At 27.7% G+C, this 16,115-nt stretch overlaps 1 protein-coding gene across 4 annotated transcripts in view; it reads right to left on the reverse strand.

Annotated features, from left to right (window-relative positions):
• Positions 1 to 16,115, reverse strand: part of LOC110609174 — a 105,442-nt gene that overhangs the window by 6,024 nt on the left and 83,303 nt on the right. For 2 of the 4 annotated variants that reach the window (XR_006349063.1, XM_043952133.1), the window contains exons 3-6: positions 5,362 to 8,250; positions 4,775 to 5,206; positions 3,943 to 4,704; positions 23 to 838 (exon numbers count right to left, since the gene is read on the reverse strand). Coding sequence is in view for 3 of the 4 variants with exons in the window: in XM_043952133.1 (XP_043808068.1) it covers positions 23 to 838; positions 3,943 to 4,704; positions 4,775 to 5,206; positions 5,362 to 8,250 (4,899 nt within the window). In the remaining variant the exon portion in view is untranslated. Of the gene's footprint in view, positions 1 to 22; positions 839 to 3,942; positions 4,705 to 4,774; positions 5,207 to 5,361; positions 8,251 to 8,635; positions 8,687 to 9,126; positions 9,275 to 16,115 lie in introns of those variants that run through there. The other 2 variants (XM_021748565.2, XM_043952148.1) reach the window with 2 other exon arrangements.

Here is a 16,115-nt window from a genome sequence, read left to right on the forward strand (position 1 = left end):
TTATCTAGAGCAATGAACTTACCTTATCTGCATACAATTGTTTTATAGTGGAATTAAGATCCCCAACCCAACGCCACTTATCTCTTTCTTCTGTCAAATTTACTCTCTTTAGCCTTGGTGTGCTTATAGATCCTTGAGAAAAAACCTTCATTTTAGGGCACTGTGAGAGATCTACAACTTCCAAAGCTGGAAATTTTAATGTGCAACGTGCGGATGAGCAGAAAGTTTCGAGGCTTTTTAAGCAGTGAAGTCTCAAAGATGCTAATTTCCACAAAATAATCTCATTTTGGGATTGGAAATTATTTTTGTCGCTTGACACAATTTCTTCAATCGTATCGCTTTCTTCTATAGTCATTGTGGCGAGATTGTGCATACTTTCAGCAGTAGAAGAAGATACTAAGCTTGACATTCCATTACACCTCGTCACATGAAGAGTCGTAAGATTTTGGAAAGTTGCAGAGGATGGTGCCAGATTAGTCAAACCATGGCAATCCCATATTTTAAGAGTTTCAAGATTCTGAAAAAATGGAGAATCTTGATTCCATACATGTCTAATATTAGGAAGCCCAATCAGCTCTAAGCATCGGATCTGTGATAGAACTGGATCATGACCATGACCATGTTGCAGTAATTCTTTGAAATAACAAACCGTCAAAACAAGGGTTTCCAAATTTGGAAACTTCTGAAGAAGATTAACTGGCAAATTCAAGAAAGAATAACCAACGCTTTGCAGGTGAAGAAATTTTAGTTTGAGAAAGAGATCCATTGGAAATTGGTTTTGTTGTATCATTGCAGCGTCCTGCTCATTTATTACTAATTCCTCCAAATTGCCAATAATCTGTTAATCATTGAAAAGAAAAAGTAGTTAGATCGTGGCAAAACAATTGAGTGGGATGAAATCAAGAACGAAAGCTTTTATAAAATATAATTAAATTAAAATTTTGAAGTGTTTAAACAAATGAAAAATACAAGATTGTTAAATAAAAAAAAATCATTATAAAGAATTTTATCACCAATGAAGTTATATTTTATCCTCAATAAATAAATTATAGTAAAAAAATTTATTTTGATAAGATTACCTAAGTTAAAATCTTGAAATATTAATTGAATAAAGACAAGTAAAATTATCCTTAACTTTTAAATAATTTTTAGTATTATACATTTTAATAAAAACAAAATAAAATGCAACAATAAAATTAATAACAATAGTAAAATAATTATATAGTATAAATAGTACAATAAAAAAATTAAAATCTTTTTTGCACTGAGTAAATGTGAGTGGTTTTAGATTCTATTATCTCAACTTTCAGTTCCTATTTTAAAAAAAATACAATAAAAAAAATTAAATTCTTTTTTGCACTTAGAAAAGAAAAGGATAGCATTATATGTAAGGGAATAAAATTTAGTTTTTAATTTCTTACAATGAAAATATTAATAAATTATTTTAACATATTGAGAATTAGAATTTTATAATATAATAAATTATATATTTATTTTGATATAATAAATTATGCAGTGAGATTACGTTGATATATAAATACATTATAGATAGGTTTGCTATTTTATTTTAAAATGCTCTTTTTTTAATTTATTAAATAAAAAATCTATTATTAATAACGTTATAATCAAATACCATATAAATTTTAAAAAGAAATAAAATATATTAAAAAAGATTAACCTAAAACTTTTACAATTTAAATTAAAATAATAATAATATCTAAAAACTTATAAGTATTAAATGAAATAAAATAACTAAACTTTTAAGACTATAAATTATAAAATAATTCAATGAAGTAGAATAATAAACAAACATGAATATTTTCTTTAAAAACTAACTAAAATATATTCTAAAGTTTTTTTTAATAAAATTTAATAGCAATCAAAATTAGTAATAGCAATTAAACCTAAATTTAATTAATTTATTGTTCTATTTATTATAATTATTTAGGATTGTATTGTATTAAATAACATTTATAATATTATAATTATTAATTTTCTTGTTCTTATTTTCTTTTGTACTGAATACATGGTCTATACAAAATTAATATATTAAAAATCAAATCATATTGATAAGAAACATAATTGAAAAAAAAACCGATAGTATATAAAAATTTCTTTTCTATTTTCTAGCCATTTTTATGATCATTTAAAAGGAGGGGCACATTCAATCATTGTTTATCCATTAAACCAGGCTCTTACTCTCGAATTCACCGATTCAAATTCAGTTAAAAAAATTCAAACTCACCATAAGAGATTTTCAAAAGGAAAAAAAAAATGCAATCTATTATTAGAAATTTATCTATTTTCTTTAAATGTATGTCTTATGTATTGTTTAGAAAATTTTTACTTCAAACTTTATATTTAATTATTAGGCTATTTACATAAAAAAATATTAAAAATTTTATGTTATTTTATAATTTAATCTAAAATTTTAAAATTTAATAAAATTATTTAAAATTACAAATTTTGTTATAATTATATTCAATCTTAAAACTTGAATTAAAAAGAGAGTGTATTGCTGAAATAGCAAGATTGCATGAATTATTTTATTATACTTATATGTTATATAGATAAATGTTATTAATACGAAAAATTTAAAACTCTTAACTATTTTATAATTTAATTCAAAACTTTAAACATTGATATAATTCAATTCAAAATTTTTAAATTTATCCTTTTTCACTACTAAATTTCTAATACTCTATTATTATTATACTTCACTTCCATTTGTTAAATATAAAAAACTATAATAGAACTTCTTTTGTTACTGAATTTATCCTCTTTTGTTTTCAAGCATTGACTTATACTATTATGTAGCAGTAGAAAATTAATTCCACAACTGTAAATAGTAAGACCATAATTTTTATTTTTTATTATATTGAAAATTAATTTTTATTTTTTATTATATTTTCTTATAATAAATATAATGAAATTTATTGCGATAAACATTCAATAAGTTATTTAAAAAATAAAAATTAATAAATATGAGATTTTTTACAATTTTTATTGAAACTAATTGCAAATACAAATAAATTAAAGTAGAGAAAAATAAATTTAGAGATTTTGAGTTGAATTATATTAATTTTTATTTTTTTTAATTATTTTTGCTAAATTATATATAAGAGTACAAATGATAAGCCAAATTGATTGGCAAATTAAAAGACCATTAATTTTTATGTCATTTATTATAACTATAAATTTTACTAAAAGCAAAAAATAAAAATTATAAAACAATAATATAATGGATTACAAATAAATATTATAAAAATATAAAAGCTCCGTCTGAACTTGAAAAACGAAAATAAATAGTATTATGTGAATGAAAATAAATATTTTTATTTTTCAATTAATTTATTATAATGCTAAAATTTGAGTATTATTTAATAAATTGACAATTTAAAATTTATAATATAATAAAGACTCAGTATATGATTTGCCCTTCAACCTTTACACAAAAAGATAGTGGCACCTTGATATTTTTTTAGTAAAATTTTTAACACGTAAAATTTATAAAAATATAATTATTTAATCTTTATACACACATACAATTTACCCACTTTTAAATTTTTAAAAGTTAAATAATTATATATATATTTTATAAAATTAAGATATTAAATAGTTAAATTTTTATATAATTTAAATGTGAAATGTTAATAACAAAAACATCATAATACCAACTGATTTTTTATATAAATATCAAGAGTACATTTCATTTTTTATACTCTCTCGGTCATCTTTTGTAATTTTATAATTATTATTACAAAATAAATAATTTATTTTGTGATGTGTGGACAGCATAATTAACAATTGAGTTAATTATTAATATTGTTGACCAAAATTATAACTAGATATAAACATTAGGAAAATTCATTCATATGCACAATAACATAATTGTTGGCATCTTTCAGCAAATTAGTAAAAAAATAAAGTAGTGACACGTACCTCTCTAAACGAGAAAAGTGGTTGTGGAATTTGAAGTTTTAGTTCGTCCTCTTGCTTATCCATGAGCATTTCTTGCATTTCTTGAGATTCAAAATTGAAAGTTTGCAGCTTTCCGCATAGATGTACATTTAAATATTTTAGCTGTGGACATTCTAGAGTGTGCTTTCCTGAGTAAAAATAGTTCAATTCATCTAATCCCAAAAGGACCATGGCCTTTAGCCCACGAAATGCAAACTTGGGAATAATAGCAAGTGCCTCTGCTCTTTCCTCCTTAGCAACGATTTCCTCCATTCCACAATCACCTATGGTTAGCAATTCAAGATGCGGTAGACATTGACCTACTGAAAATGGGAAGAATTTTTTCAAATTTGGACAATCCCAAGCAATCACTACATGTAGGTTATAAAAGGAGAGACTGCCATGAGGATCCCTATTCCATATTTGAATTAAGTTGGGAAGATTCCGAATGTCCAAATTTCTCAATTGACTATGCCTTGCAACATGTACTTCTCTTTCTTTTATTATTGCTTGGAGATCAAACACCTCTTTCACTGAATCACAATGTTGTACAGTTAAGAATTCTAGATTCACCAAAAACTTTTCCAATAATTTAGACGGAAAGATTTCCAGTAGCTGTTTTCCATTTAGCACCTTTAGCTCTTTTAATCTACCAAAGGAATCTGCTAGGACTTCATCACACCATATCATCTTCAACATATGCATGTCCTCAACATGCAATTCGTCCAAATTAGGAAACCAAACCTAAAAATACAAACATTAGAGAAAAATATTTTAAACATGACATGAAGGAAGGATTGATAAAGATTAGAACCTTTTCGTCGAAGAGAGATGTGTTCGCTTGTGTGGAAACAAATGCTTGCAAACGAGGACAATTCCCCATCTTCAACACTTTCAAGGAGGGACATTCAATTAACTTAGCTGTGCAGAACCTTACAAGCTTGGGAAGACCTTTGAGCTTTAGAGAGTCTAATTTAGGTAATAATATTTTGCTCATTGTTTCTCCTTCTCCTGCTGCAAGTATTACTTCTTCCATAGATTTACAGTCACATATCTCAAGCACTTTAAGCTGTGCAAGACTTCCAACAATAGAAGATGTGAATAGAAAGTTCAAATTCCCACACCCATCTACAATCAATGTTGTTAATTTTTCAATACTCGGAGACAATGCTTTATGTTGACAAGGCCATATCATTTCCACATTAATTCCAACCAAGTTCATGTCTGCCAAATTAGGAAATCGAATCTGCAGGCACAATTTTTATGTCATGAGAAATATAATATTATCATTTAAAAGGAAGCCTGACAGAAGTAACAGAAGATTAGAGAATTAAAAAGTAAATTTCTTTAATGTCTAAAACATAGATAATTAACAAAACAAAAATAGAGAGTGGATGAAACCTTGTCGTTGAAAAGTGCCACCAGAACTTCCGCATCAGCTTCACATACAATTTCATTGGAGGCCGTAGTAGCTATTTCTTGATTTCGTGCTCTTTGGGATATAGAATGCACCTTCACTTGGGAACAAAAGCTTGTAAATTGGGGTAGATTTTCCAACGTTAAGGATCGTAGTTGCGTCAACTCACATTCTTCATCATCTTCACCTTCCTTAGCTACTATCACTTGTATAATTTCGCAATTATTCACATTCACTTCTTCTAGCTTCTTAAGGACATTAAACATAGAAAATGAGAAGAGACTCCTCAATGCATTACAATTTTCTACCTTTAATTTTCTCAAATCGCTAAAAGATCCCACTGTATAAGGCCCTCGATAAATCTTCTCCAAATTATTCAGATTGTGAAGAAATAATAACTCCAACTTGGGAAAAGCAGTGAAATGGTTCATTTTCATCCAGTCTATGATATATTGAATATCAAGGCTATTTTGAACACGAAGATGCTTTAACTCAGGAAAGCCTTGATCATCTAATTCATAGAGAACACTTCTCACGCCCTTCAAGTCGTCCAAATATAGACTTTCCGTTTTCATCAGCAACACTTTTACTCTCTCCAACAAGGCGCTTCTATTCAGCTTGAGTTTCAATGATCTTGAGGTCTCATACTCATCATTAGCCCAATCCCACCCATCTCCAATGAATACTCTAAAACGTTCCAATTTTTCAGAAAATATATCTTTAGGCATGATATTTGCATCTATGATATGTATCTCTAGAGTGGACAATTTTGACAAAAGCTTCAATTCAGACAAGTTAGCGTTGTTGCTTCCTTCATCATGCCCTTCACCCTCCCATTGCACAAGGCTTCCCCCCAAGTATAATTCCTCCAATTGGGCTAGTGTTGATAGGACATTTGGCGGAATCACTTTAAGTCTTTGACATCTACTCAAATCCAAAAGTCGCAAACAAGTCAATTTTCTTACTTCATTCGGCAATCGAATAATTGTAGATTCCAACAAGCTGAGAACTTGCAGCTGTTTTAGCTCTCCAATTGCAGCTATGTCTTCCAAATCACAGCCATCCAAACATAATGTTTGGAGGTTCTCAAGAGATTGAAGTGACGAAGGAAGTGGTGACAAATAAATTCCCGTCAAATCCAAGACTTTGAGTTCTTTCATTCTACTGAATAAATTCTCTGTGATTTTGAGCGAGCAATCTTGATTGAACAAAAAAAATGACTTGAGTTTTGGGCATTCAAATACTTCAGGGAGCTTAGGGATTTTGCAATATGGCAAAGAGATTGATGTGCACTGCTTAAAGAAGTCCTCGTCCGGCCATTCTTCCAATTCAGCTTCATTTGCTGCAGTGAGAACTTGATCGTGCTTGGACACAAATGAGGCTGCAAAGCTGTGAACCACATCATGCATTTTGACTCGCTCATGGTCACCATCTTCAAGTAACAAACAAGACAGCTTTAGATCACTTATTACTGTAAGTAGTCTATTTCTTGTTGCTTTTAGTGTCATGTGTTGATTAAATAAGCCAAACCCCACTACATATTTAAACAAGTCTCGGATGCCCTCATTAGCTTTGAGTTGTCCCAAGAGTCGGAATAAAGACTTCTCCTCATCTCTCAAAAAGTTGTAACTCAACTCTAGGGCTGAGTAAACTCTCTTTTCATGTCCCCTGCCATCAAATATTTTAAGCTTTTCCAGCGCATCATTCCATTCAAATGCCTGCTTATTTTTCAACGCAGTCGCTACTGCTACAATTAAAATGGGCAAGCCTGCACATCTCTTTGCTATTTCCACAGCTATAGGTCGTAAGTTGGAATCTTTAAGATCTCCCACTTTCTTCTCAAATAGACTCCATGCCTCTTGATGCTCTAAAACTTCAAGCCTGAAATCTCTCTGTACACCCATTTCCGACAATACAGATTGATTTCTGGACGTCATAAGTATCTTGCTTCCATTATGATCAGTGCCATAAGGAATTCCTATCTCATCTAGTTTGATTGCTGCCCATATATCATCAAGAATTATTAGAATTTTCTCTTCTTTTTTGATTCGCTCACTCAATCGAGCTGCTCGTACTGCAATAGACTCCGCACCAAGTTTGAAGTCTAGCCATTCTGCAATTTCTTGCTGAACACTTGTCAAAACCACACTGTGGGTGACAGTTGCTATAACCACTAATTTGAAGATTCCGAGTTCCCTGACCAGAGTGGCAATGTGTCTCACAAGTGTGGTTTTACCCACGCCTCCCATTCCGTACACTCCAATGAGATTGACGTCAGCATCTTTTAAAGCATTCAAGATTTCATCTACAACAGAGTTTCTTGATTCAAAGGCTTCACACTCTTTGACTGCCCCTATGCCCTGTGGTGGAGCACGGTAGGAAACTCTGGGAAAATTTCCCCCTTCTCGGGCTCCAACAATGATTGGTATTTCTTTACTGGCTTTTCTACTAATCTGTTGGCGCCTGATCAAATTTGGACACAATCCCATGAAGCACCTCCTTTTTCCTCCATCTTTATGTTGAAGAAGAATTTTATCTGCATCTTCAGCGACACTATCCACCTTAGCCAACCACTGCTGAACATCAGCTTCAATTTGTTCCAGTGGATTCCGCCTAGCCACCTCCACAGTGTGCTCAACCCTTTGTTTAGCATGACTGAGCTTTTCAACTTCTTCTTCGAGATTGTGGATGTTGGCACTGTAGTTGAATACATATTTGATCTGACGCACAACAGGATTAACCAACAGTTCGAAAACTTTGGATACAATGGGATCCACCACTAACTTTGCAAACTCCATTTGCTGCTCTTTTTTTTTTCTTGGTAGAGAATAACAGCTACAAGTTACTAGAATAAAACGAGAGGTGAAAACGAATAAGTAATTTACAATGTAAAACAAACTATTAAGTAATTTGCAAAGAAAATAAACAATTAATGCTCATACAAAATCAAATGTGCAATGTAAAACAAACTATTAAGTAATTTGCAAATAACAAGCAAGTAAAATGACAGAGTAGAGATTTCTAAGTATATATTTTAAATAAAAACAATATATAATGTGAGATAAATGAAAAGATCTTTCGTTTTTACTGACAAAAAAGTTAAAAAAAAAAAAAAAACAATTAATATTAAAATCAAATGCAAAACCCAGTTTTTTAATTGAGAAATAAAAAGCAAAAGAATCCTAAAATAAGTCTATCTTAAAAATGACACAAAGATACTATGGAATTGAGTGATAAAAATAAAGGAGATCTTGTTACCTTTTGCAATCAAAGAGAGACAGATCCAGCAAGATGATCAGCTGATTACCACTAAAGAGAGACAACGTACATAATTGAAGAAACGGTATCAAAGCAAATTAATATGAAAAAAAAAACAAAGCATCAAAGAAACTGATGGAGCAATATGATCAGCTGATTACTACTGAAAATAATTAAAGAAAATGAAAAATAGAAACCAAACAGTAAAGTAATTTTTGCAAGTAAAGATTTCTGAGTGCAGATTTTTAAATAAAAACATAATACATTGAGAGACACACAAAAACACCTCTTTTATCAGGAACAAATCTAAGGTACAGGGAAATAAATAAATAACTGAGAAATAAAAAAAAAATCAAAAGGGTTTCTTTTTTGCAAATCTACCATAAAAAAATGGCATAAAATATGACTAAATAAATAAAATCTGAATAAATAGACAAACAATATCAAAGAAATTATGAAATTAAGTACTACATTTAAAAGAAACTTATTACCTTCGGCAATCGGAGTTTTTTGAGTATGTAGAACTGACAGAGAGCAAAATGATGTTGATTTCTACTGAGAATTAAAGCCAAATTGAATACACTGAGAAGCACAAGAGCAAGTCAAGAAGTTACAGTCAATATGCTGAGCTCAATTATCATATGCGCTCCACACAATTGATTCCTCTGTCCTTTCCCACAGAAAAAAAAATGGGTCCTCTCTTTTTTTCTGTCGGTGATGCACTTACAAAGCTATAGTCAAATGCACAGTTTAGTAAAGTAAAAAAAAAAAAATAACACAAGAGTTTTTAATTAACTCAAATTAAAATAATATCATTCTAATTAATAAATTTCTTTATAAAATTATATTTTAAATCGTAAGTCATCAGATTAATAGGTCCATTATTAGGTCGTCAATTCATTATTAAATCGTAAGTCATCAGTCAGTCATTAAATTATTAGGTTGTCAAACAATTGTTAGTCAATAAATTATCATTCATATTTAATTGTTAAATCGTTAATCAACATTTCGTGGTTTATATATTTCTAAGTTAATGACTAATTAATAGAATCAACATTAAAAGATAATTCCATATATTATTTTAAGTAAAGTTGAAATAAATATATAGATAATTTTTTTAAATAGAAATTATTATTTAATTTTTATATTATAAAAATATTTATTTTAAAAAATATATTACACTATTTTTAATGTTTTAAAAAAATTTATTAATAAATTTTTATATTAATTCTAATAGTTAAATATTAAAAAAAAATTAAAATGTTGAACACAATAAAGTAAAGCTACATAAACACAGTTAATTCATACTCATATAAAAGTTTATTAAATTTAGATAAATCTTTTGAAAATTCAGTTCAGTTTATTTTTATTAAATCTATTTAGTTTAATTTAAAAAAAATTAATTTAATCGAACCAAATCACTATATTATATATTATTATATATTTTCATATTGAGTAAGCATATGTAGTGTATTGGAAAGTATTTATTTTAGACATTTAAAAATCTGAACTTCAATTTTTATAGGATTATAGTGTATTTTTTATATTTTTTTATATAACTTAATGTCAAAAAATTTTAACCATTCACTTTAATCGATGAATTCAAGCCATTCAAAAACCCTAGCCTTAGCCTTTTTCCTCAACTTCCTCCATATATTGCTATTTTTATTTTCTCATGTTTTCTTTTCTTCTCTCCCTCCATCTTTCATTTCGCTATTATTATCGCGTTCTTTTTATCCATCATTCATATTCATATATAATTTTAAATTTAAATTATTATAATCTTGGTTTGTAATAAATTTATTGAATTTTTATTACATTTGTAAGAAAGATAAACATTTGTAATTCTTGATTTGTAATTATTTAGATCTTTAAAATTTTATATTTATTTTGTTAGTTGCTGGTTGCATTTTCTGAATTTGATAATTTTTTTAAATACTAGTAAATCGAACTGACCGGATATTCAATCCTATCACTTGAAGTGATTTTTAACACTCTACTTTTATTAGTTGAAATGTATAATAATTAATAATTAATTGAGAAGAGATAATAATAAATACATTTCAATGAATGTTAAATAATCACATCTCAAGTGATTGTCACTATTATTTTTCTTAATAATAATTATAAAAAATTATTACGTAGTTTGAAAATAAAATCTTATATTTTAATTTATAATAAATAGGATTTTATATTTTCACGCCCTTAGTAAAATGAGATTTTTTCATCCATGCCATTAAATATTATTGATAAATTATAATTTAATGTATGAAAATTATATTTTAGTTTTTTTATTTTTAAATTTATTTTATTAAATTTTATTTGATTAATAAAATAATTTTTTAATTTAAATTTTATATTTTTAATTGAAATTAATCTGCATATTTTTATAGATATTATAATTACTAATAAATCTTTATATTTATGAATTACTCTTTTTATTTATTAAATTTTAATATCTTGTAGGTGAAAAATAATAAAATAAAATAAAATAAAATAAAAAATATAATATTTTCTTTTTATTTTAATTAATAAAAAATCATTAAAAAAGAAAATTTAGATTATAAACAACTTTTTGTACTTGATTGTAGACGTATATTGTATCAAAATTTTTTATTTAATATTTATTTTATTAATTTATTTTGAAATATTAAATTTAATAAATATGTGAGATTAATTTAGAAAAATATATAAATATTTTTGTAAATAATTATAATATTTAGGGATTAATTTATAAAAATATAAGAATAAATTATAATTAAAAGGATATTTTATTATAAAATAAAATTTTTTAAATAAATTTATAAATATTTGAACTAAATTATATATTTTATAAAAGGAAAAATTACTTTTTAGTCCCTGAGATTTAATGTAATTAACACTTCTGTCCTTCTATTTTGGTGATCCAACACTTAAGTCCCTCACTTTTTCTTCCGTTCAAATTCGTAGTCCTTCCATTCATTTAAGCCGTTTGGTCAAAGAGTCAAATGTGAGAGATGATAATTTTTTCCAAAAATACCCTCCTCTCAACGTGAAATCCCTATCTTTCTTCTCTTTCATATTTTATCCATTTTCTTTTATCCATTGTTAATTCTCCTCTCTTTTTTTTCTCTCTTTCTTTTATCTTTCTTCTCCCTCATATTTTCTCTATTTCTTTTTGACATGGTTGATTTTTCTTTTTTTTTTTTTCTCTTTTTCATCTTTTTTCTCCCTTATATTTTCTCTATTTTTTTTGACATTGTTGATTTTTCTTTTTTTTTTCTCTTTTTCATCTTTTTTCTCCCTTATATTTTCTCTATTTCATTTTGATATTGTTGATTTTTCTTTTTTTTTTTCTCTTTTTCATCTTTGTTCTCCATCATATTTTCTCTATTTCCTTTTGACATTGTTAATTTTTCTTTTTTTTTTTCTCTTTTCCATCTTTCTTCTCCCTAAAACATTATTTGAGAGTTGCAGAAAGGGTAGGAGTTATGGTGAAGAAGAAGGAGGAGGAGGAGAAAAAAGAAGGAAATGTGAAAAAATAGAATGAAAAAGAACTTCTAGAGGAGAAGAAGAAGAAGAAGAAGAAGAAGGAGAAAGAGAAGGAGAATGAGAAGGAGAAGGAGAAGAATGAGAAGAAGGAGAAGAAGAATCTATAGTGAAGAGGCATTGAAATAGCGAGACTTTTAGTGAGAGTCAATTTTATCAATTTTCGTGTCCCAAACAGCTATTTTGGACGGAAGGACTACGAATTTGGACAGAAGAGAAAGTGAGGGACTTAAGTGTTGGATCGCCAAAATAGAGGGATAGAAGTGTTAATTACGTTAAATCTCAGGGACTAAAAAGTAATTTTCCCTTTATAAAATTTCCATTTCAAAAAAAAAATTTATAAAATTTAAAATTAAAATATAATTTACCTTAATTAAAAATTAATTTTAAATATTAATTTATTAATAATATTAAATAAAAAAATATCACTTTATTAACGATTTAAAACTATGAAATTCTTTTTATTGTAAATTAAATTATAAAACTTTATTTTAAAAAATCATTAAACTATAATATAACTTTTTATAATTACCCTTTAAATCAAAAAGTCAATCTCGCACTTTATTATACATTTTTTTTCTTTATTTATACTTGTATTATATTTATTTCTTTCCCATAATTCTAAAAATTTGTTGTTTATTAACCTTTATTGTTCTCGTTATGGAGGTTCATGATCTTCATAATTAATCACAAGTTTCAACAGCAGGAAAATGTGAAAATTTTTTGTTATTTAAATTTTTTTAAATTTAATTTATTTTAAAAAATATAATTCCATTGAATTTTACCTAATTAAAAATTAAATTAATCATGTTGTCAATACCTCTTTGACATCTTAACAATTAGTTTTTGGTTTCCACAACCCCTCCTTTGAACTGTGCTAGAGTTGTTGTTTCAGATCTCATAATTAACCACAGATGGAACGAGAGTTTAATTGCACAGATGTTCAACGAAAGAGATAGAAGTTGTATTTTGAACATCCCTCTTAGTCTTTCATCGTGTTCTGATACATGGTGCTGGAAATTCGAGTCCAAAGGTCACTATTCGGTTAAGAGTGCATATAGGTTCCTGGTTGATGGCTTTCAACATAGGGAAGGGAGCGAGATATGGAAAAGGTTCTGGAAAGCTAAAGTTCCCCCAAAAGTGCTCAATTTCTGTTGGCGGGCTCTAGTTAATGTTGTCTCTTGCCTTTCGTCACTTCAGTCCAAGAGAGTCCCAGTTGATCCTTCATGCCCGTTGTGTCATGTAGCCCCTGAGAATGTCTTGCATATTCTGATTCAGTGCCCTTTTGCCCGCAGCTGCTGGTTAAGTTCGCCGTTGGGTTGGCCTGCGCCTTCTGTATCTTCTTTAAATGAGTGGTTTTCTTTAGCCTTCTCTTCTGCTTCTGTGGAAAATGCCTCCCTTATGCTAATGATCTTATGGGCTTTGTGGCAAAATAGGAACAATGTTGTATGGAAAGGCCAGGGTCAGACTGCGAGTGGTGTGTTCTTCATGGCTCTGAATTTTTTGCAGCAATGGAAAGCAGCCCGGGTCGTGTCCTCAGTAAGCACCATTGTCGACCCGGGTCGCCCGATCTGGTCTCCTCCGCCGCACTGTTGGATCAAGGCGAACATTGACGCCTCTTTAAGCTTGCAACGAGGTTCGGTAGGTTTCGGTTGTGTAATCCGGAAGGATGATGAGAGTTTTGTGGCTGCTAGAGCAGGCTCTTTTTATAGTCAGATGGATGCAAAGTGTGCTGAAGCTATAGCATTCCGGGAAGCATTGAGCTGGATTAAAGAGTGTGGATGGGATCGAGTTCTTTTCGAATTGGATGCTCAGATACTTGTGATGTCAATTAATTGTGATTTGTTAGATGATTTATCGTCTTTTGGCCTTTTGGTTCAATATTGTAAACTGCTTCTATCTAGTTATGAGGAAGCAAAGTGTATTTTTGTTCATAGATCTGCGAATGATGTCGCTCATGTTTTAACAATATCGGCTCATTCTGAGTCAGGTCAAGGAGTTTGGATTGATATCCCTCATCCTCATATTGTTTATTTGTTCTCTTTGAATTAATGAAGTTTTCTTGTTATTTCAAAAAAAAAAAAAAAACAATTAGTTTTTACTTTTTTTGTCACCATCTTCTTGCCATAATTATGATAAAGTAAATTTAAAATAATTTTTAAAAAAAAAAAAACAAATATAGTATGCCTTTTTTTAATTAAAAGAAAAAGGAAATAAAAAAACTCAATTATTATAAGCAATTTCATTTTCCACAAACAATCACTTTAGTTGTAAAGATTATAAAGGCTAATTTACCGCTCTTACAATAATTATTTGCATTTTATTATTTGTAGTCTAATGGTGAAGGTATGTATAAAAAAATTTAAGCTTTCTCAATTTTAATATATTTTTGTTGGAAAATCATAAATTTTTCATGATTATACAACTAAATATTGACCTTACATCACATAGTCTATATATAATTATATGTGAATTATACATATAATTCAGAATTTAAAAATTACATAAATTGTATTATGTTCCACAAGAATTCAAATACATGAATATTTTCAGATTTCATGACGGACGCTTTTCTTATTCCACACAAATATCGGAGGTCATTTAAGGCATAAAAGAGGTAGCCCGGTATTCATGATAAAATAATCAATTAGAAAATAAATTAAAATTAAATTTTTTATTTTGTTATTAAACTGTTTTGATAATTGATATTTTTTCAAGAAAAAAAAAATAGAATTTTTTTTTTCAAGGAGCATTGAGTAAGATTTCTCCATCGTTATTCAAAGAATAGTAAACAAAATTTACAATTAACAACTTTTAATTAACCCGTGAAACTTTAATTACCCCATTCATGGTCAAGTATAAAATTGTTACCAAAATTAGGGTATAATTACAAGATATATAAAGTTTAAGTTTTTTATTATTTTTTTTAATTTTTTTGAATTAATTATAATATTTTTTACCTGTTTTTAATTTTTAGGTTGATTTTATTATTGTGATATTTCTAACTTATAACTCTAATGAGACACTCTTTTGTGAAAGATTTATTTCTTTATAAATAAAGAATTATAAAGGGTAGATTTTTTATTCATGTATTATTCCTAAAATTAGATGAGAACCAAAACGTCTAACACTATAATTAGTAAAGGTATAGTTTTGCTTAGTTGAAGATAAAATTTTGTCCATTATAGTGAGAGACTTTTTTATTGTAGAAAAAATTTTACCCAATTGTGGAGAAAGGATTTTACTCATCACACTATGACACACTTTTATAATATATAATGTAATTATAGTAAATACGTGGGGTTATTCCTAAATTAGAGACACACTTTTATAGTGTATAATGTAATTATAATAAATATGTGGAGTTATTCCTAAATTGGAGATTGAGAGTGAATAATAAATATATTTATTATGATTAATTTTCAATGAGTGTAATTAGATTGATAGATAAATAACATGAGCTTATAATTGATAATGAAAAATAAATGCCCGTGTGGATGTAGTCCTATATTTAGGGGATGCACTACATTAAAATTTTGTATTTTTCTTTTAATTATTAGTAAATTACACTTTAATATTTGAGTTTAGTATAGTTAATGTATTGATTTTTATATTTTTTAAATTAAATATTTAAATCTTTCTATAATTAGGACATTCAAACTCTAATCCTTCTATCGATTTCTTGTGGTTGGAAGCTTGAAAATATTTTTATTACTCTTTTCAAAGAGTAAATAATAATTTAGTTCTTGAGTTTTAATATAATTAATAGATTGATTCATATATTTTTAAAGTTAAATACTTAAATCTCTATATAATCATGTCCAAACTTCATTTATTCTATTCATTATTTATCGTTGAAAATATAAAAATATCTTTATTACCTTTTTAAAATTAGAACCATAAAAGAATTAGGATGACATCTATTTTTTTTCATTTATTAAAATTTAAAAAA

Source organism: Manihot esculenta, chromosome 2, assembly GCF_001659605.2.
Source record: "Manihot esculenta cultivar AM560-2 chromosome 2, M.esculenta_v8, whole genome shotgun sequence".
Classification (NCBI taxonomy): domain Eukaryota; kingdom Viridiplantae; phylum Streptophyta; class Magnoliopsida; order Malpighiales; family Euphorbiaceae; genus Manihot; species Manihot esculenta.